Source organism: Clarias gariepinus, chromosome 16 (assembly GCF_024256425.1).
Source record: "Clarias gariepinus isolate MV-2021 ecotype Netherlands chromosome 16, CGAR_prim_01v2, whole genome shotgun sequence".
NCBI classification, from domain to species: Eukaryota; Metazoa; Chordata; class Actinopteri; order Siluriformes; family Clariidae; genus Clarias; species Clarias gariepinus.
The window spans coordinates 4,819,627-4,842,640 of record NC_071115.1 but is presented as its reverse complement, the minus strand read 5'-3'; the positions used below and the strand labels follow the sequence as shown (position 1 = coordinate 4,842,640).

The window sequence follows — 23,014 nt, the reverse complement described above, 5'->3', positions numbered from 1 at the left end:
AAAATTATATTTAAAAACATTTATTACTATTATTTTTATTACTTATATTAAAAAAAATTAGTCATCTTTTTAAAAAACATTTGTTTAAAATAATAATAAATATGTAATTTTAATACTTAGGTATGTTATAACATAATATATTTGTATCTTAAATAATATAACAAAGCAAATGCTAAATAATTATTTATAATTTTGAATAAACAATAAAAAAACACAGTTAAACCATAGAAGTTTTTAGAAAACAATTCTTTACACAAAATGAAAAGGTCTGACACTATTTTATATATATAAATTATTAATCTTAAATTATTTATATTTCCAAAATATTTGACAGATTACTCCTGTTCAGAAACGATTAAATTTTTTTAGAAAACCTAATTATTTTTTAAATAATAAAATAATAAAAAAATATTTTTAGTACTATTTTTATATTATACAGTAGTATAATACACTATATTATATTTGTATCTTAAAGCACATAACTTATAATTCTATATCGTTTTAAATAAACACTAAGGACAATTATACTGTTATAATATATTTCTTCTGATATATATATATATATATATTCTTAACATAATTATCTAATTTATCAATCATATGTTTTTAATATACGTATACTGTATATACAGCGTTTTGAGACCAAGACGTAATGACGTCAGTGTTGTAAATTACGGACTGCGGTCACGTGATACACAATCGAACGTGGTTACGCAAGCAGGTCACGTGACAAGTAAGTGGGTGTGTTCTTGTTCCTTTCCCTGCATTCAGTGCGACGTTTCAGTTAAAAAAAAGATAAGATGGCGACTGTACATCTGCGGATCGGGGACCTGGTTTGGTGAGATTATGTGTTATTTTATTGGATTTACTTTATTAGTCCAGTTTCCGCAGCGTATTTAAAAACTAATTCGCCTAAACGGGTGTGTGAAAGTTTTCTAATTGTTTTTTAAGATAAACCAAGGAAGGAAAACAAGCGTGAAGTAAATCCTCTAGAGTTGCTCGCTAGGCAGCTCAGTTAGCAAACATGCTAGCGAGCAACTAACCAGGTTTTACTATTCCTCGAACGTAATATGATTTAAACACGCCGTTTGGGTGAAATGGCTTCTTGTTAGGGCTGCTGTTGAGTTAAACTTGTAGTTAGCAGGGTTAATAAGCGCGGAAGCTCATTCTATCGGGCTGCTGTGATACTGGGCTAATCCTCCTGCCGTCGTCGCTGGTGCTGTTTTTGGGGGGTTTAAGCGACTTCAGCGCCGCGTGCATGTGTTTAATCAAAACCGCACATAAAGTACTTTAACCTCATTGTGGTGTGTTTCAGGGGGAAACTCGGGCGCTACCCGCCGTGGCCAGGAAAGGTAGGAGCTGAGGGACATGTCCACTCAAACCTGTGCTCTGTCCACCGCCTGAGTCTTCTTACTGCTGCCTGTCTCACTCAGTGCCTATGGGACTGCCAGCTTCTGACCTTGAACAACTGCTGTCCCTGTCTTACTTTCTATCACACACTTGTGTCCCTGTCCCGCGCTGACTGTGCCCCTGTCCCTGTCCCGCGCTGACTGTGCCCCTGTCCCTGTCCCGCGCTGACTGTGCCCCTGTCCCTGTCCCGCGCTGACTGTGCCCCTGTCCCTGTCCCGCGCTGACTGTGCCCCTGTCCCTGTCCCGCGCTGACTGTGCCCCTGTCCCTGTCCCGCGCTGACTGTGCCCCTGTCCCTGTCCCGCGCTGACTGTGCCCCTGTCCCTGTCCCGCGCTGACTGTGCCCCTGTCCCTGTCCCGCGCTGACTGTGCCCCTGTCCCTGTCCCGCGCTGACTGTGCCCCTGTCCCGCGCTGACTGTGCCCCTGTCCCTCGCCTCTGCTTGTCCCATCCTCTGGCTTTGTTGCTCTTTTTCTTTCTAGCTGTGTCTCTTGCTCTCATCTCTTTGTTTTGCCCAATCTCCCTTTCTTACTTTCTTTCTTTGTGTTTCTTGCTTTGTCTTTCGCTGTCAAGTTGCATTTAATTATTTAAAAAAAGTTTCATTATCTTTCTTTCCTTTATTTTTTTATTTCCCTGTCTTTATCTTGCTCTCTTTCGCTCGCTCTCTATTTTTTTAGATTGTCAGTCCGCCTAAGGATCTGAAGAAGCCAAGAGGCAAAAAATGCTTCTTTGTAAAGTTTTTCGGCACTGAAGATCAGTGAGTACAGTTTTTTTTTTTTTTTTTTTTTTTTTCTCTCTTCTTTGTGTGTATTTAAATAAAGCATGTGCTCACAATGTTACACTTCCACCCCAAACCCTACCCACACACTCCCTTTTTCCAAGTGCCTGGATAAAGGTTGAACAGCTGAAGCCGTATCACCCCCACAAGGACGAGATGATCAAGATCAACAAGGGCAAGCGCTTCCAGCAGGCTGTCGATGCTGTCGAGGAGTACCTGAAGAAGGCCAAGGGAAAAGAGCAGGTGAGTTCCCACAGATGTGATGACGTAATGATTCAGTCATGACCGCTGCGTCCTCTTAGTGTACTGTGTGGAAGTTTTAATTAAAAAAATTTCCTTGCCTCATTTTTGTAGCCAACCATCGTTTTTTTTTTTTCGCTTTAATCCTCGATTTACGCTTAATTCTGTTCAACTCAATTTTATTTGTATAGCGCTTTTAACAATCATCATTGTCGCAAAGCAGGTTTATGCAATCAAAAGAAAATTATAGAAATGTGAAAAATGTGTTTTTGATTGTCCCTGCAGATTAACAGTTAACAGTTTTACATCGTTTTTACAACGTCGTACATTGAAAGGTTCCAATTTTATTTCTCTTTTATAAAAAGTAATAAATCTATCCCTGTCCATCCTCACATTTGTCAATAGCTGCATTTCCACTAATATTATTTTTTCGAGGCTCCGCTTTATATATGCGTTTACCTGCTTAAAAAAGAATTCCCACTAGTGCAGAGTGTTTCCAACTGTAACCTATGCCGTGTTTAATCTGTCAGGAATGTAACGGAAGTTGTTTTTGATGGAAGTTGCGGGATGAAGTTTGGTTAGGCTTTCGATTTTTTTTCTGATAAATCTCGCCTTCTGCGCTGTGATTGGTTGCAAGAACTCTCTCATTTGTGAATGGTTAACTGCTTTATGTATGAATGAAATGTAAGCCAGTCAGAGACTTTCGTCAGCCACAGACCAAGTGGATAAAGTAAACACAGGAGGGTGAGAGAGAGAGTTGTATGTTCTTAGAGTTTATAGATCAGGAACGGAAACCTAAATTTCCTCTCGGTAAGCTCGTCACATCAAGAGATGCATTGATCCTAATTAAAGAGAAACATTCAGATCAAGTGTTTACACGGGTAATATTTAACTGTTGATCAAGTTAATCTCGTTCAGATTAAAGTAATTCCGATCAGGTCGGACTGAGGTGTTTACACACTGCATGTTTATTCTGATTGGGCTTTTATTTTATTTATTTTTTTGCACCATGTACAAGTTTTATGCGAGACAACTTTCCACAGACCAGTACACTTGTAACGAAGCATAATGTGTACAGCATACCGTGATGCAGGGTTTTCAGTGCTTATCTGGCGATTTCGGGATATTCTGCTTATATCAGCAGAGTTAAAGTTATCTCGAACACACTTTTAAAACCCCGTGTTTTATGTGGAGAGTTCTTGGAGCATGCAAACCACCTGCTGTGATAAACTTATAATTTAGGTAGGACATTTTGCTTTTTAAAAAAAAAAAAAAAAAAGCAGCTTTCTTTTTGTTGGCAGTCTAAGAGTTTCCTCTGCTGTCTCGCCATTGCACCTTTTTTTTCCCCCTTTTTTTTAAAGAAGCTCTTCAGGGACGTTTGTTTTTACACCTTTTTAGCCAGATTTAGTTTGTAACATTAGCGTAATTTTATCAGGTATCAAGATTGATTGTCATTTAACTAAGAAGGCGACTCAGATAATCTGTACATCCCGGACTGTAGGGAGACCTGAGCGTTTCCATGGTTACGGCTTAATGTCCGAGAGATGCCGAATACATGTTTTTGCAGCTCACAAGACAAACGGAGATCAGCATCTTAGAAATAAAGATAAATAATCGGTTCTAAAACGCAACTTAACAGAGCAATGATACACACAGCGGTGTAAAGCTAGTGTTACATAATTTCAGAATTTTGTAAGGGTTTTTTTTTGTTGTGAGATCACATGGGGGAGGGGGGAGCCGCTGTCCTTTCAGGGCTTCCATTTACTTTTAAAAGGGAGTAGAGAAAAAAACATGTGATCGTTTTATCTGAGGCTCTCTTGTTAATAATAATAACGAAAAAAAATCTAAAATCATGGTCAAGCACATGAACCTTACTCTAGCAACGCTTCCGCTCCTGTTTTTACTCTTTTGAAGCAAATTCCACTGCTGGATGTACAGATGTTTTGCAGCAGCTGCCGTTTTAAGACCTTAGCATCAGCTTTATAATATACTCTTATACATACAAATAAACCTCCTTCTACAGTCTGCGGCTCAAAATGATGTGTTTTAATGAAACAGACTTTTACACATCTTCTGTTCCCTTCATAATTTTTCCAGGCGCATGGTTCGGACGACAAGAACAAATCAGAGAAGGGGCGTAAAGCCGCCGCGAAGCCGATGAAGATCATCGAAGAAGACGACGAGGACGCGTTCAAGGGCGGCTCCTCCGACAAGGTAAGCGGCACAGGAGCAAGCAGGGTTTTAACGTTACAGGATCGAGAGCCGCAGATGTATGTACATACTCTCCTCTCCTTCCTGTACCACGTGGGGTTATATCCGCGCACTTTCCTGTTCATTCGCACGTCCTGGCTTGATTGCTGTCTGGTTGTTGCTTCTTCGTGGCTTGAGTGCACGCACAAGACTTCCTTGTGCACCAGCTGCTTCTTTGCTTCAGGTGCCACGTAAAAAAAAAAAAAAACGACTTAAGTATGTGGTAAATGTGTCTCTCTTTCCCTTAAGGAGCAAACTGACTCTGATCCAGAACCGTCCTCTGTGCAGCGGCTGGTGGCTGGAACAGTTGCAGGATTCAAATGGGAGAGCAGTGTAGGTGATAAACTCACACTCTGCCCTGCTTGAGACGCACTCTTCTGCTTTTTCTCCTCTTTAAACCAGGCTGATTAGGGATGCATCAATAACGATACGAGAATTGGGGATCGATTCAATAACATGCTCTTTTCTTTTTTTTTTATTTAAACTCTTACTTGTAAGAAATAGTAGCGTGAGCAACATCATGGAACTCTAAACAAGTTACACATTTATTAGTAGCAGTAAAAAAAACTACAGGCAAGGCTGTGAACATAAGGGTTTTGCGCTCCTATGTAATATGGTGTTTTTGAGTATCTGACGATTTAACAAACCGACAGAAGTGGAGCAAAACATCTCAGTCCTGCTCACACTGCTGTGACTAATGACTATTTTAGGCACCGATTGATCTATCGATTATTGGATTAATTGAATCGCAAATGGCACAATTACTGAAAATTTAAGTTGAGGTTGCTAACAAGCAAAATAATAAAGATGTATACTAATATTTAAAAAAGAAAAAGTATTTTAATGAATTAAACAACCTCTTAATTAAAAGTAAAGTTAAGTAAAGCTTAAAAATAGCAATTATTTTGAAGATTAATAATTTTGAAGAGCTGGAGAGTGAGGTAAGTTGGGAAAATGATGCGTATCTAAGGAGAATATGGCTAAATAATGTGTGTGTGTGTGTGTGTGTGTGTGTGTGTGAGTTGCTGTGAATTGTAAAAAAAAAAAAAAAAAAAAATTTGAGGAAAAAAAAGGTAGAACAAGCCAGCAATAAGCTGTGTGTTTGTGAATTTAAAAAAAGTTAATTGAGAAGAACTGGAAATTAAAACCTTTTACACAGCAACACACACACACTAATTATCCACATTCTTTTCAAGTTTAAATCCTCTTCCACGTACCCGACTCTCTGGTCCTTCACAAAGCGCTTCTTGGCCATGCCTCCACCAGCACAAAGTCTCTCCCTCTGATTCTAGCAGCCCTTTTTTGCTCAAGTTTAGACTGAAATGTTCCCAGACTCTTGATGGGACTTACCATCGTGTTTTAGTCGAGGACGTCGATGGATTTAGCACCTCTAGTGACTACCTACTGTAGCTAACTAGCACACTTCATATTTTAAAATTAACTCGCTAACCTTTTGAATATTAAGACACAGTACGGATGTGAGCGTTTTTAAATAAAACGCAAGTACGCAAAAAAAAATGGCGTCCGTGGTTTAAAAACGTGGGGGGGTGTTACTCGTTATTGATGCATCCCTAATGCAGATGCTTGTTCTGACACATTGGTGGTGACTGTGGCGGTCCTTCTGCTTCCACCACTGGTTTAAAAAATATATATATTTATATAAACCTCTTAGTACCTGACCCAGCGTACACCTTTGTGCTAGCTCTGTTTATTAGCAAAATGTTTATTTACTGCTTTAATACCTAATGCTTTTATATAAGTGAAAGTAATTTATAAAAAAAATTTGTTACACCAGTTTAACTTTTCTTAACTGCGGTTTCACACACCTTTTTCTTTCAACTTTGCTATACATGTTAAGCTCATGTACTGCATGTAAGTGCAGGTTTTCAGCATTATGGCGACCGTATGATCCTCGTGTACACTGCATACGTACAGTAATGATGCACTATATATTTAAAGGTAGATTTTCTATTTCCAGGCAGATGCACCAATACAGTTTCTGCACTGTAACTAAACACTGTTAACAGAAGCACACACGGACATACATAAAGCTGTATCAAGCTTTAGTCGAAATTTTTTTTAAATAAGACAAAAGGGGATAACTACATAAACAGAAACACACGCACAAATTAAGCTGTTCCTATTTTTAGTCAAATTATTTGAAAGAGGCCTGATCTCTGCATAACAAAAGATGACTTTTTGGGAAGTTGATTTTTTTATTATTAATAGAAAATAAAAAAAGAATGTTTTGTAAATGGGAAGCCATTCAGGAAATGATCTCTGAGGCGGAGGACATGAATCACTATTGTTATCCCTTCTGTAGAAAAAAATTAAGTAATAAAATAAAGTCTGACCAAAAATAAAATTAAGTCCCAGCTGAGATTGCTGAAGTTCCTGGAATTGATTAATAAATAAATAGGAAATCAAAACTGTAAATGGCTTCCCCTTTGTGTAAGCTTGTTGCTATAGAAACGAGGTTGAGCAAAGAAAAGAGCAAGGTTTAAATCTCATCCAATCGTGTCCTACATTGTCAAAGGTGTCCGTGTTGCAGCACAACAAATGTCGACTGCGAGATGTCTCGCATACCGTTGTGCTAGCGTATACAAGTTTTTCTAGTTTTTTTTTTTTTTTTTTTTGGTCATTTCAGACAGCCCTCAGAGTCGCTTTGCTTACCCTACCTCAGCACGCTTCTTTTGTGTGTTTACAGTCTAATGTGTGTGTGTGTTGTGTTCTGTTAACCCAAATGACATCGGTGCATCTGCTGTTTCTGTAGTATGATAAAGTAATTGCCTCCTCTAACTTTCCAGGGCGAAAAAGTGTGTGATGGCTCAAGCTCAACAAAAACACATGCGGTATTCAAACTGCCAATGAATAAATCAAACCAGAAAACACCTGGCTTTACTGTGGGCGTAGTTGGCCGTTTAACCAGAGTCCTGAGTTTTCTTTATGTCTGATTCCGTTCGCGTAGTGTTCCTTAACCGTGCACTATAGATCCAAAAGTTTGTGGATGTCTGTAAAATACTAAAGAATATAAAATAGAATTAAACGGGGGAGAAAGAATATATTTTTTAAAGGAATATAAAATAGAATTTCAAATATAAAAAGGAAAATAATGAATATAAAATATAATTGAAAACAGAAAAAAGGAATAAAAAAATTTAAACAAAGCATATACAATTGAATTTAAAATTGAAAGAGGAAGAAAATATCAAAGAATATTAAAAAAAGAAGTCGAGTTCTAAGAAATTAAAAAGTAAGCAAGTAAAAGTCTACGAAATTTAAAAACGAAATATTGAGAACTAGAAGAAAATACAGTTTTTGGTTAAAAGTTTTGAAGAATAACATAAACTGGAAATTGTCATTAAATGAAAGTAGAAATTTAAATTGCAAAGTGTAAAAACTGAGGTTTTTAATGTTAAAAGTTTACAGGTTAAAAATTTTGTTTTTGTGGTCGGCGTGCAAAAACTTTTGGTCTTGTAATGTAGATCCCAAGGCAGTTGGGATCCGGTCATTTTATAGTTACCGATTTGCTTTTATGGTGCTGTTAAAATGAAATGCAATCTCCAGAATTAATTTTTTTTTTATCCACTATATATATATATATATATATATATATATATATATATATATATATATATTATTTTATTTTATTTTTTTTTTTTTTTTTTCTAAAGCTCATAATGGTTCTTTAAAATATGCCCTATTAGGTAAGTTTGTCAAAAAGTTCTCCAAAGGTCTTCATTGTTGCTTGTTAGTAATAATGTTAAATAAAAAGAAATATTGAAATTAAGTGTTAAAATGTTTTTGTTTTGTTTTTTAAGAAAAATAGTATTTTGTTAAAAGATAGGAGGATAAACTTAGTGTGTAGTGACACAAACATGACAAGGTTTATTGCAAATTGGAGTTACAAAAGTCTGAGTTTTCTATATTACTTATTTATCTTTTTTTATTATTAATAATTGTTTAATAATGAGATTTAAGAGGCAGAAAAAAAATTTTTTTGTCTTTTGGCTCTAATTTGATCTTTGCTTTTGTGAAAAACATCTAACAGAGCAACATGTTGATTTATCAGAACATTTGGAGAGTAGAAAGGGTTAAAGGGATCCCCCAGGCCACCTCGTAGCTATACAGGCTGGTGTACCAGCAGAGATTTGAGTCATTTAATTAAAGGAATTCAGACTGATAAAAAAAAAAAAATAAAAAAAAAAACAGCAGGAGGAAATCAAAAGGGTTATTTGCTGTCTAGTAGGCCAGATTTCCTGTGATGCTAATCAGCGAGCAGAGGAAGCACTCGTCTCAGCTTACTGTGCGATCTTGGAGGCAATTACTTTGTCCGTCTAGTTTATCTTAAAAAAAAAAAAAAAAAAAGTCTCATGTAATGGAATGCCGTTCGATCCGACACACCACACACACACGGCCATATACAATACACAGTCATACATGAGCAGAGTGTCGGCTCTTCACAGAATAGTTTCCAATCTAACTCTCTTCCATTGTAGCCGGTAAAGGATGACCCGCATTTCCATCACTTTCTGCTCAGCCAGTCTGAGAAGGTAAGAGGATGTGCAGAATGCTTTCAGTCAGCATTTCTTCCTGTCCTCTGTCTCCTGCACTTGACTTGATGTTTAGTTTTTTCACTCCTACAATCGACTTCCTTTGTGTTTTTTCACTGCAGTGTTAGTTTAAAAAAAATAAAATAAAAACTGCTAATTTTTTACTGAGGAATTTTTCAAGATTTTATAGACTAATCAAATTTAGTGCTATCGCTGCAATTTATTACAGGTATTATATGCATAGTCAGGAATTTATGTAGAGTTTGTTCAATAATTTAAATATTTGTATATTTTTGTATTTGGTGATTAAAATACATAAGCAGATGTCCTTTTAGTCAGATTGTTTGTGCCTTTATGTGCACATGACTAGATTTTATTCCAAAACAGTACATTTAATAGTAAATTGCAATCCTAACCTTTTTTTTTTTTTTTTTTTGGATTATATTGTCCAGCCCTGTTTGGACTGCGTGCGTTTGGTGTCGTTCGTAACTACGGCTGCTTTCACACCTAGCGATTATGAACGTTCTTAATGACGCTTTCATACGGTGAAGGGATTTCGTACATCGTTTCCGCTGTGGGAACCCAATCACACACGGTGACATCGGATCCTGTGTCGTGTACCTGTTCAGGCTGCTTAAGATGCTCTAAACGCATGGTCTGCTAGAGTAACTAGAATAGATTAAACTAGATTAAAGATGACAAATTAGGCCTGAAAGGCAGCTTTACGGGTGTTCACACTGCAGCTGAAAGATGGAATCCAGGTTTTAAACGTGACCTGATTCTGACATTAACCTAAACATTAACGCAGTGTTTATCTCAAGCTTACTATATATATTAGGTGCAAGCAACGATGAGCGGGCCCAAGCACCCTACACCATTGCCACCCTGGCGCACCAGAAAGACAATGGCCACATGCATTTCAAGGGGACATACCAATAACATTATGATTTAATTTTAGAAAAGAGGGAAATTTTATGATTAGATCTCCAAAAAGCCCCAGATGATGTGATTAACCACTTTTCAGCATAAGTTTAAGGCCTCATCACGGCTGACTCGTTTGAGATGTGAAAAAAATCACACTGCAATTTTGCATCCTTAATGTATTGAGATCATGAAGGCCCGGTTTGTTAATGATCGTATAAATCCCGCAGGAGGAGTGCATTAAAGTTCATTGGGTGCGTTTTGCAAACAACCCAAAACAACCAACTTCCCATTGAGTTGAGCCCATGACATGCAGTGTGAAAGTTCACAAAGTTCAGCTCTATGAGCTCTAAATGTGTACTGGGTTTCGTGTGCATACGTGTGTGTATGAGCTATGCTGCGAAATCTCGTGTAAGGGCGACGTGCCACACTCGGGGATCCTTATGACAGCAGATTCCAACCTGTCTGCTGATTTTCATGACTTTTTGAGCATGTTAAGACCCCCAAAAAGGGGAGGGGGGAGTCATGTTCAACCCTTTCTTTTGAAAGCTCTTTGAACACGCCACAGTTGCTTGTGCGACAACACCTCAAAAGCTCATAGGGTCCATTGCCTTAAACTCCTGTCACGGAAATCCTCTTTCCTTTTCTTTCTCTCTCTCGTGCAAATTAAGATGAATTTAAAGGTAGCAGGAATTCTGGTTTCCCTATTCGCACTGGGACAGGCTTCGCGGAAAAAAAAAAACATCTCTGATTTAGGACCGCATAAAAAAATCAGTACTATAACGATGCAATTCCGACTGAATTGACCTGCTTTTGTCTGCAGTGTGAACGCAGCCTGCGATGCGTTTAATTAAAAATATCAAATTGCCAGATTTTTTTTTTTTTTTGTCAAAAAAAAGTTTTTGTGGAGACATCACACAAGCTTGCCATTAAATCTTATCTAGAGAGCAGGCTAAGTTAGCAATCGAATCAGAGCTAGAGTGGGTGCAAACATCTTTTTCTGGCATTTTTGTTCGAAATGAAGCCACGTGTGAAGGCAGAGTAACTCCTTAAGGCTGTGTTGAAAGTAAACATAAATTCGATTTATAAGAAATCCTAAAAACTAAAAAAAAAAAAAATTTAAAAATAAAAAAAAGGATTGTATGAGCTGACGTGTTATGCTTTTGTTATATCGCTCAGAGTCTGGAAAATTCCTCCTCACCTCTCGGACATGATGAATGTTTGTTTATGAGATGAACAATAACGTCATACTGTAGATGTCTCTTTACAGCTCAATAATTTATAATTTTTAAAAAGGCCAGGTTCTTTTGGCCGATGATTCTTTTGAATCCTGCTGAGTTTCCTCAACGTGCATGAGCGCTTTCCTTTCCAGCATAGTTCGATTTCCCCTCACCCTTTTATCCCCCCCTCTGCACACTGCTTTCCCTACTGCTCCTCACTGCTTCCTGCTTCTTCACTCAGTGGTAGCGATGTGATCTTTAATGACCTGGTTAAAAACAGTCGGTTGCCTCAAGCTTTTGTCTGGGTTGAACCGAAACAGCGTGCATGTGTGTGAAAGATAAGATTGCCAGCTTTGTGGCTCTGTGTATCAGACGTGTGCGTGAGTGAGTCGTGCTGACGCAGATGAATCAGCTGCAGCGATAAGCTTCAGAGGCAACCTACTGACCTGCAAAGAGCAGCGTTAAAATCATTTGTTACAGGCAAGGCAGATGATTTTAACCCCGTTGTAGCGGGGTGTGCAGTCTGTTCGCTGTCCGGGCAACATGTCTGATCAGCTCCTGTCCAACTTTATAGACCCTCGTGCATGTCAGATCATTAAAATAAGCACCTCGTTGATCAGTCTATCCGCACAGCTGTTCCTAAATCGTTTGTTAGTGTTACAGTAAGAACGCTGGGGGGGGGGGGGACGTTCCTACGAATCCTGTGAGTGTGCAAATTTTCACATAATGTAAATCATAATCGTTTAGCTTTGTAACGCACAAGTGGTGAAGGCTTGTTGAACTTTTCAGAGCATGGACATAGTAACGGTGCTCAAATAAATAGAGTACTCGTTTCACAAATTCAACGCCACCGTTTTCAAACTCTGCGTGTTCCATGTTTGAACTGATGCCTGAATAAACCATCAGTAGTTTTTTACCTTTTTTGTGCCAACCTAGCCAGCTAACTGTCACGACTGATGTATATTTTCCTCTTCAAACTGTTACTTTGTTCTAAACAAGGATATTAATGGTGAATCATAATTCAAATTTTTTTAAACTTACTTAACTTATTAAATTTAGTTTTTGACCTGTATTTCTCACATGTAGCTGTTACGTTTTTCTCCACAAGAGGGCACACTTGCAGTTCAGTTGATGCGCAGAATGTGCAGATGTTGTAATTTTAGCGTCATCGTTTTTGAATATGGCCAAAGAGATGAACTTTTTATATATATATATATATATATATATATATATATATATATAGATATATATATTTTTTTTTTTGCTTTTTCTGGTCAGAGGTGGGAAATTACGAAGGAAGATGAATCATCAGTTGTTAAATATGTGCTGCTTTATTTTTCTTTTTTTTTGATGAGGAAATGATGCATCACTCGGTGCCAGTTACTTGGTTTTTATCAAAAAGCTTTGACACTGTAGATTAAAAATGACTCTAAATTTTTGTCCGTTTAATCTCGAAGCATTGTGAGCATCAATAAACGTGTGCTTCACGTCTAATCCGTCAAATTTTTACCTGTTCTAATAATTAACCTGTTCTGTTTTTGGTTGCACTGAATGATCTGACTGCACCAAAAAAAAACACTGACAATTAAATAAATACAAAACTAATTATGAACAGTAATAAACAGCACTAATGTGAGGTGACTAGAGCAAGACGTGGTGTTCGTACGGCGGACACGCAATAGTGAGGAATAAATCATGTAATTCGTAACGTTGTGGTAACGTTTCAGTCTGTATGTGACGGGGATGTTTATTTCACAGCCAGCCTCTTCGATGGCGCCTATAAGCAAACGGTTGAAGATTATCGAAGAGGTGAGGCTCTATTTCCTTCCCTTCAGTTCTCTTGAGAATATTCCTGAATGGATCAGATTAATTAGTTGAATGACTTGTTGGTTGAGTGTTACTGTTTTTTTTTTCAGGACACTGGCTCTACATCCATTCAGGCTGCAGACAGCACGGCTCTCAACGGCAGCATCACACCTACGGACAAAAGGTACTGCTTTTGCATTACTTTTGGAAAGATCACTTACTTTTTGCCCCATCTGATTAAAAGGATTGAACTTGTATTTTTTTCCCCCTTCTTCCATTGTCTTTATTTCTCTCTCTAATAGGATAGGCTTCCTCGGACTTGGACTGATGGGCAGTGGGATTGTCTCGAACCTGCTAAAGATGGGCCACGTTGTGACCGTGTGGAATCGCACAGCAGAAAAAGTAAAGTTACAAAACCAAAAAAAAAAGCTTTTTTTTTTAAAGAAAGTAACAAAAACGGTAAGCAGTTAAGTGACGTGATGAAGTCCTGTACCCAATCAGTTGTTGTTGTTGTTCAAGTCAAATAATCCGATCTAAAAAAACATCGGTTTTAGCTTTTAGAAAGTCATTTTAAAAATGCCCATTAAAAGTTTCACATTAGGGTGAAAAAATCGAAATAGTCACTACAGAGAAAAAAGAGCCAAAATGTCAACTTGTCTGTATCCTTACTGTGGGTTTATTTTGGGCATGTGTTTTTTTTATTTTATTTTATTTTTATACTCAATATTTTACGTAAGGTTTAAATGAAAATTTTAAAAGTTAATCCTGTTTCTGAATAAGGATTAATACTTATCACTAAATCTTAAATTAGAATTTAATTTGAATTGTCTGCTTCAGAAATACGTTCCAGGATCTTTTAGTATAGTATACTTCCTGTTTCCTGCAGCAGTTTGTCTTGGATGTTCCTTTATCATCATCATCATCATCATCATGTTCTTTCCTGCAGTGCGACTTGTTCATCCAGGAAGGCGCCAGGTTAGGACGAACGCCAGCCGAGGTCGTGTCCATGTGTGACATCACTTTCTCCTGTGTCTCAGACCCGAAAGCTGCCAGAGATGTAGGTGAACATGTGACCTAGAGCTCTGTAACCTAATTTCTGCTCTCTTTTTTTTTTTTTTTTTTTTTGCTTTTTCTTTTTTATGGTTAATCATGATTACATTTCTGAAAAAACATCTACTTGTAGCTCGCTTTAAGGCAGATAACATTGATATGGGCTTATATTTAGAGTCGATTAAATAAAGTTTTTCCTCAGTGACGTTATCTAAAGATAAAAGGCTGTTTTTTTTTTGTTTTTGTTTTTTTACTTTTGTAATTTATTTTAATTTTACATTTATATAATAAACAGACACTCGGGGGTTTAATTAAAGTAATGATTTATATTTTCTTATACTAATTAATGAAATGGTTATTATTCAGTAGTAGCAGTAATAATAATAACAGGGTCACGTGCATCCTATAGTGCTTGGGCCCTAATAAATAATAATAAAAAATAAACATTAGCCAATGCTGACATTATTCTATAAAAAAAAAAGAATTTAAGGACATACAAAAATTTCTTTCTTTCCATTATCAGTATCAGTTTAGTCCCGTCACACTTTTTCTTTTTTTTCTTTTGCTATAAAATTTTTAATGTAAAAATAAATGTAACAAATTTTTAGAAATAATTATAATAATTTGTCTTCATGTGATGACTTGTCAGTTTGCTTTCATCCCCCTAATGCTGTCTTTAAAAAAATATATATATTATTTTATTCCAGCTGGTTCTCGGCCCCAGCGGCGTGCTGCAGGGAATTAGACCTGGAAAGTGTTACGTGGAGATGTCAACTGTGGATCCTGAGACCATTACAGAGCTCTCACAGGTACCTTTCTTTGACAGAAAGCATCTAGGAGTTTATACTTAGCCTAGTATATACACACACACATGCACAGCAAAGAAGAATCTGAGGAAATATTCTGATGTGAGGAAGGAGGCGGGTGAATGTGCTGATGTTCAGAGGAAGTGGAGGAACTGTGCAGCGAGAGGTTATTCTAGGGCACTTCAGTTTGGGCGTTGAGTATTTCACTGGCCAGCATGCACATAAGTGTGTCTCCTAGTGTAGGGTAAAAGAAAGCGTTGTTGTGCGAGTAAAAGTTTATCTGTCACTATGTCTGTCTCTCTCTCTCTCTGACCCCACCCCCTGACGTGCATATATTTTCATAACTGAATAAGGCAAAAGTGAACAAATCCAAAGTGTAACACACGCGCATGTAGTGTTTTAACATCATGTGTCACTTGGATACAAATCATGGTGATGTCATCAGTGTACCTGTTTTTTTTTGTTTTTGTTTTTTTCAAATCTGATATTTAATTTTTTTTTCATACTTGTTACAGCAAGCTTTTAGACAAAAACTTTACTCAAGGTTTAGTCCTGAGCTTGGCTTCTTGTCCATGCAGTGTTTGTGTTCTCCACATGTTTGTGTTGGTTTCTTCCAACTAAGGGCAGAAATATACTTACTGATAAATCATGTGCTCGCATACTCCACCAGCAACATCATAAGCGTAGTTGTTCATATACCATGTATGTTACCGGAGGATTCCAGTAGAGGGCACACCAGGAAATTCAATTAGAGGGTTTTACAAGAATTTGTTTGTCTGTCTGGTGGTGTGGGATGGATAGCAGTGTGTATTCCCACCTCGTGTGTGTGTACCATGTCCCCGGGATTTGTCTCAAGAGAGGTTTCTGAAGAGGATCAAAAGGGGGGGGCTCACGGTTACCAGTAGAGCGTGCTGTTGTACAATAGGTTTAAATCATACTGAAACGAGCAAAAGATTATAAATCGGGGCTGTGCTGGTGTTTCCAGTTAGCAAATTCAGCAGATTTATGTGTGGTCATTGATATATAAAATGTGTGTGAGATGTAGAATTAGAAATAAAAGGTTAACACGAATTTAAGTAACTAATGTTTCTGAAGAAATATGTCATAAATAAAGGTGTGGAGGTTCAAAGATGCTCTTTAGTCATTAAATTGGTGTCTAGCCTCTGTGCCAGTGTGCATCTGTGCTTCAATTGCTCTACTTGGCAATATTTATACTTAGGATATATATATATATTTTTTAAAGGTGATCACGTCCAGAGGAGGCCGGTTCCTGGAAGCTCCGGTTTCAGGCAGCCAGCAGCTTTCCAACGACGGCATGTTGGTCATCGTCGCAGCGGGAGATCGAAGTGTTTACGAAGACTGCAGCAGCTGCTTCCAGGCAATGGGCAAAACATCGTTCTTTTTAGGTAGTGCATGCACGTGCGCGCACACACACAAACACACACACAAATCTCAAAGTGGAGACCCATGATGATGACGGTGATCCTGATTACAATCAAACTGTTAAATTTCACAACAGGACTCAACTCTAAAGCACTGTTTTAAAAAAAAAATGAAAATCTGTTTATGTAGTTATCTTGAAAGTCATTTGTTTTAAATTGTCTTAAATTACGACACCATCTCTTTTCATTTAATTTAGTTTTAATCACTTACTACTCAACGTTATCCTTGTCAATGTTATCTTGTTTTATTATTTATTTCATCCTTGGTTTGATCTGGAAGGCAACCTTGGGTGACCAGAAAGACACATGTACAATAAAATGCCTTATTATTATCATTATCATTATTATTATTATCTTAATGATTTAAGTTTAAAATCGACATCTGGATGATTGATGGGGCTTGAAAATGTGGGAATCTCTCACCCTGGAAGAATCCCTGATGTGAAACTGTTAAAAGACTTTCCTGCTTTTGCATATTTGCATGCTTTAATCAGCCGTATCGTAAGGACAGAAATAATCTGCATGACGCAGTTGATGAATATGAAACTGACTTATTTTATTTAAAAAATAAAATGAGTGAAGGCTGTGAATCTCCAGCCTTTCAAGATGACTATTTTAATTAAAAAATAAAATAAGTGTGTATAAGTATAAATAATATTCCTGGTGCCAGGCGATATTAAGTGCCAGGCGATTTTCTAGGAAGTGGGTGGAGTTTAGTTTGCTCCAGTGACCTTATATTATGGTCTGGCTTGTTTTGCTGTATGACTGTAATTAACGGTAAAAATGCGTTTTTAGGAGAGGCGGGCAACGCGGCAAGGATGATGCTGATCCTCAACATGGTGCAGGGCAGTTTCATGGCTACCATCGCAGAGGGGCTGACCCTCGCTCAGGCCACTGGCCAATCACAGCAGACCTTCCTGGACATTTTATGTCAGGGGCAGATGGCCAGCACGTTTGTGGACCAGAAATGCCAAAGTAAGTGATTTGTGAATCTCCAGCCAGATGACAGGACACATAACACAGTTGACTGACTGAGCTTGACGATTTGTTCGATGATTGAGACTTGGCTCCAGGCTTTAAAATGTATTTTAAAAAGATAAAAGATGTGAGAGGTATTGAAATTTGATTTGAAGTATTTTTTTTTTTTATTTTTTTTAATAAATCACCTAAGCTTGCAGATGGTGTACTTTTTCCTTGTTGCTGTTGAACCACTAGGGGGCGCTGTGTGACATGGGATTGAAATACATCCATACAAAGCTATAAATATAAAATATTTTTCTTTAGAAGGAATTTTGTCATATTGAGACTTATAAATAAAGATTTTACAATTAAGAGTTAGATTTTATAGTTTTGAAAGGTAAAATATGTGTTTTTGTGTTGTACATGAAGATAATATAAATGAACCGAAAAAAAGTCTAAAGATCACACACTGGTCAATTTCTTTATGATTTAATATTTGCTTTAGACCCCAAGTTTAACCTTGTACTAAGTAACGACTAAGATATCGTAGATTTTTGATGACGCATACGTTAGTCTTACTGGAAAAGGAAAAGTATGTAAAGTATGTAAAATCGTACAGCTCATGCACTCTATCAGCACCAAAGAGCTGATCAGCTGTAGCTCCTGTAAGCCTTCTCCCTCAGTCCTCCATCTACTGAAGAACATGGTGGTCCATTATATCTATCGAGTCTTTTAATTCAGATCTTTACTTACATCCATCCTCTTCATAATATAAGGATTGCATTCTAACAAGTATTGCGATTTCACTCTTAGGATATTATCTAAACTCACACTGTACAGACTATTCTCCATCACCATTTTTTTTTTTTTCTTTTCCCCACTTCCTGTAAAAACCCTCCTACCAAACGCTTACATCATCTACAGCTCCATGTTCCTGCATGTCGAGTTCTTCTTTCTGATTGGTCAGATGTACCGACACCTGACAGCAGGATTTATAAAGCGGTATAGTTTCTGCGATTAAAAGACGCGTGTGATGTTTGTTCAGCATTTATGTAATGAGTCTCCTGTGTCGGAGCTGGGTAACACTCCAAAGTCAAGGCCATAACTTGATGGGTTTTTTTTTTCTGACGTCTTTAGGTCCGAGGCATTCACGCAGAACCAATCGCCATGACCATGTTTTATCATTGTTGTACACTCTGAGAACAGATTCTCAGCACTTGCTGAAGCATTCAGTCAGTTTCTAACAAATAATAAAATGCTGGTTTTTGTGTTTCAGATATTTTACAGGGCAACTTCAAACCAGATTATTACCTAAAACACATTCAAAAAGATTTAAGATTAGCAATTTCCATGGGAGACTCTGTTAATCACCCCACACCGATGGCGGCGGCCGCAAACGAGGTAAGAGTGTGTGTGTGTTCATATTAATAATAATTACCAGGTGATTTAAATCCACACGAATGAACTGTTATTGCGACAACCGACCTGCAGATTAAGATTTTATTTATTTATTTTTCAACTTTGTGTTTTTAATCTGTCTCTCACAAGTCTTCACACCAGTCCCGTGTGTGTGTGGTCTGAAGTTCAGTTCCACACTCAACTTTAGTTCCTACATGGAGTTAATTCTTATTTCCTCTTTAACCTGGTGGGTAAATAAATAAACTGAGGTTTCATTGTTCCCAGAGTTCCACACTGACTAGAGTGTTAGTTCATTTGTCTTTAACTAGTTCGAAAATAGACAGGTCAGTGACGTGGTGCGTCCTACAAAAGACTGTAGTTTGTTGCACGGGGGGAAAAAAAAAACATGCTGGATAAACAAGCCACGCCCACAAGTAACCAGCATCAATTCTCGGGACTCGCTGACTCACTTGGATTTAATATTTTTTTTGCATTCGTGCATCAGTGATGTTGCATATTTTTATTACTGGCTCCCTGTGCATAATATCATTTGGCCTCTAGTCAAAAGTATTGGTAGTAATAATATTGGCTCATTAACAGCATCAGTTAGCCATAATTTTACTAGATATGAGGAAACATATATATATATATACATACACACTAAAGTTGGCGTATATGTACATTTGAAGATATTTGCGGAAACATAATTTGTGTGGACGTTAGATGAGTAATAGAACACATGAAGATGTTTTTTGGAAATTTTCTGTTCACGCATCATGTAAAAATTACTAAAGGAATTTTAATTTTTATTTTCACATGTGTATTTGGCCGAGCTCGAAGAAACATAATAGACTGTTTTATCACAATCTGCCCACGGGAAGAGAAGATATGCTACTTTGAAATTCAACAGATAGTGCTGCAAATTTTTTCATACGCACTTATAAACGTGCAATTAAATTCCACGTGAACAAAGTCAGGGGCACGTCTAGTAATTAAATAAAAATCAGAATTTTAAACTACCGGAAAGAAACACAAAATACAACTACGTCAAAATAAGTATAAAGTCTAACAAATACTTTAAGCAATTAAAAACGCTGAGCACACATCAGGCAACAGAAAATCTGTAACATTATGGTAAAAGTTAAACGTGATTATTAATGGCACAGGCTGTCTGAGATTTAATGACGCTGTGAAGTTGAATAAAACATGTGGATCTTAAACCCTTTGTGTATTTGTGTGTTAATTCCTGCAGGTGTATAAGAGAGCGAAGGCGCTGGACCAGTCGGACAACGACATGTCTGCAGTCTACAGAGCTTATATTCACTAATCCCTGAAGATGTGCTTGAATTTCTGGACCACAATTCCCCCTCTCCCTCCCTTTTCCTCCTTTCAGTGTGTGCGCTTTTTTTTTTTTTTTTTTTTTTGTTCCCACTCAAGGCCTCCTGTCCTGCTCTGAGCGTTGCACTGACCGAGTTGTGCTCACCTCTGCAGGAGGGGGTTTTATGATGCAGGATGAAGCTTGGAGGCGTGTGTGTTTGTGCACGTTTGTGTGTGTGGATCTGATTTGATCTGCAGCAGATTTTATTTCGGGACGCACCGATTTGTGTTTTTTTTTTCTTCCAACACCAGCACACACGTCGCAGGACTGAGTTTCTGAATCTGCTTTTATTTAAGACAGTTTTAAAAAGTTTCGAGATGACGTCCCGTCCGCTAGCTAACGAGTTTCTTTTTCTTATCAGCCATTTTTGTCTATCTGCGTTTTAAACCTTGTCACGACGTGTGTGAAGAACCGGATGTGGTTGCAAGTTTACAGGAAAACTAATTTGTTACAGTGAGACACACTGCGTTGGTCCTAATATCTCTCTTTCTCTCACTCAGACCCTTATCATAACCCGGCGCTCCATTTGACTAAAAGCTGTAGCTCGTAACTTCCAACTTTAGACACTTAAATGCGATTTTCATGTAAAATCAAATCAACTTGGCCGCCCACGACGTCCCCAGAAACTAAAGCAACACTTGCACACAAGTATTTACTGTAGATCGATCATAAACACAGATGAATTCGCTTATTGATCCTGATGGTCCGGAAAAAAAAAAATCTACAGCACTTTAGCTTTCTAGGTTTTTGCTAACTAAAAGAAAAACATTTTACGTTTTTAAGTTTTAATTTTAGCAAGCCCATTCTGTCTGTAGTTTTATTGATGTTCTTTTTCGTTCAACAGTTCAAGTCATTCAAAGCTAAAATAAGCAAGCGCATTTTGTTTTAACGTCGAGTTTCTGAGAAGGAACTGAGAGAATCTGAGTTTGAAACCGTTATTTAAGGTGTGTGTGTGTAATCAAATCGGTGCGTCTTTCATTTTATTTCCCCCACAATATAATGTATATTCCTCAACAAAAAAATCTAAATTAAGGGAACACTTAGACCAGGACTTATTGTTTCCTTAATATATATATTTTTTTGAGTAGTATATGAAACTTTTTTGTTTTTTTTTGACATCCTGCTTTGTTTCCCCGTCGAATCGTCCAGAACGGCGCAGGCTACAGGAGCATGAAGACGACGCCACTGCATTGCCTTAATATCCTTAAACCCCGCTCCTCCCCCACATAGATGATGATGATGTATTTATTTATTTTAAATCTTTGAGATTCTCCAGTCTAAAGTTTGGCCTGGGCCGTAAGGTTTAGATCGCTGATTTGACTCTGCCTTAGAAAGGAAATGTGATGTTTTGGAGTTTTTTTTTTTTTTTTTTTACCTCTCTCTCTCTCGAGGCTCGTATTAATCTTGTCTGATATCCAAATCGTTTCTTTCACAGAAGATTGTGGACTTTTTTTTTTTTTTTTTACATTTTTTGCAGGTGTGTAAGCTAAGCTGTGGATAGAGATGAAGAAAACTTTGTTCGGTTTGAGGTGATTGGGAAAGGGGGATGAAAAAGTTTTGGGGTTGGAGATTGCTTTTGTCTTTTATTTTATGTTTGAGGTGAGGACAGGTCACTAATCGATTTTTGTCTGAGACACACTGGTCGTACTGATAGAGTTTAAATGTGGCGATCTGTTTTAAGTTTAATCAGCATAGAGGTTAAGCATGTCTGTTCATGGAGAAGTTTTGTAATCAATGTTTTATTCATAAGTTATAATTGTTTTGTTGGTCATCAGTTTTAAAGTCTGAGCAAACTGACAGTCACAGACAGGAAGTGAGTGAGCGTCTGACCCTGATATTGGAGGTACAGTATTGTTTAAAAAAAAAAAAAAAGATGGGCTCATCATTGGAGTAAAAGAGATGTTGGTGCTCACTGGGTTTCACAGGTTGCTCGTCACAATACAACAGCTCGCTTTGAGTTCTCACTTCGCACAACAGATTTAGTGCGTCTTTAACCTTAACACACGGCTTTGTTTTTGGCTTTATTTCCTGTTTGATTTGTTGTCTTTCTAATGACATTGTATAAAACAAAAAAAAAATTTTTTTGCTCAAACAAAGGTGATGGCAGATTTGGAAAAGATATTTATAATTTCTTGTAAATGTGAAAACGTCACATTTTATTGTGCAGTCCACTGAATCCTTCTCTTAATAAACAAAGCATTGTCCAGTTTAACTGGTGGTTTGTTACATTAAAACTGTCTACACATAGTAAAAAAAAAAAATTTTTGATGTTGAAACAAGGTGGTTCATTCATGACTGCAACTTTAAACATCAGAAAAATTAAGAAACTATGGACATTTTATATTTGCCAATTTTAGGAAATCTTACAGTTAAAGCAGTACCTTCTGAGTGATGGAAAAACAATTTTCTGCCCCCCTATGTGAAAAATCAATCAACTCCACAAGCATACAAGTACTTAATTTATTTACACAATTTAAAATACACAAATACAGTGGCAATACAAATGAAGAGGGGAAAAAATAATTAAAACCTTCCCAAGCAGGAAGATTCCCATCATTCCATCAGATTACAGCACAGTGTGGTGATTGCGTTCAAATCAGGCAGATGGAGGGGAAAGAAGAAAAAAAAAACCCAGAATTGCTCGATTCCATTGTGTGCTCTAAGGCGCACAGGAGCCGCTTGTGTTAAGTTTTAGTGAAGAAAGAGAATTTTAGGAGAGAAGAGAGAAAAAAAAAAAACAGTCCTTACCATCCCTCTAAACACTACAGTCTGACCCACTCACTAAAGTCACACATACACACACAG

At 37.4% G+C, this 23,014-nt stretch overlaps 1 protein-coding gene across 3 annotated transcripts; it reads left to right on the top strand.

Annotated features, from left to right (window-relative positions):
• Window positions 1–756: 756 nt before the first annotated feature.
• On the top strand, window positions 757–22,421 carry glyr1 (glyoxylate reductase 1 homolog (Arabidopsis)). 3 transcript variants are annotated; one of them, XM_053514575.1, is made up of 16 exons: window positions 757–838; window positions 1,316–1,352; window positions 2,085–2,164; window positions 2,290–2,428; window positions 4,523–4,639; window positions 4,925–5,008; window positions 9,175–9,228; window positions 13,128–13,178; window positions 13,286–13,359; window positions 13,478–13,577; window positions 14,122–14,232; window positions 14,933–15,034; window positions 16,275–16,437; window positions 17,269–17,448; window positions 18,710–18,834; window positions 20,084–22,421. In XM_053514575.1, exons 1-16 carry the CDS (start codon window positions 801–803, stop codon window positions 20,156–20,158), a joined length of 1,530 nt encoding a protein of 509 aa, XP_053370550.1. In that variant the 5' UTR covers window positions 757–800; the 3' UTR covers window positions 20,159–22,421. The 3 variants fall into 3 exon arrangements, with proteins under 3 accessions (XP_053370550.1, XP_053370551.1, XP_053370552.1); XM_053514576.1 differs by lacking the exon at window positions 9,175–9,228 and having other exon boundaries at window positions 775–838; XM_053514577.1 differs by lacking the exons at window positions 4,925–5,008; window positions 9,175–9,228 and having other exon boundaries at window positions 775–838.
• The last annotated feature ends 593 nt before the right edge of the window (window positions 22,422–23,014 follow it).

Bases quoted from the DNA above. Each gene is read 5' to 3' on its own strand.
- glyr1 (XM_053514575.1), top strand. From the start codon at position 801: ATGGCGACTGTACATCTGCGGATCGGGGACCTGGTTTG. The intron at 839-1,315 runs GTGAGATTATGT...GGTGTGTTTCAG, and splicing joins CGGATCGGGGACCTGGTTTG to GGGGAAACTCGGGCGCTACC. The intron at 13,360-13,477 runs GTACTGCTTTTG...TCTCTCTAATAG, and splicing joins ATCACACCTACGGACAAAAG to GATAGGCTTCCTCGGACTTG.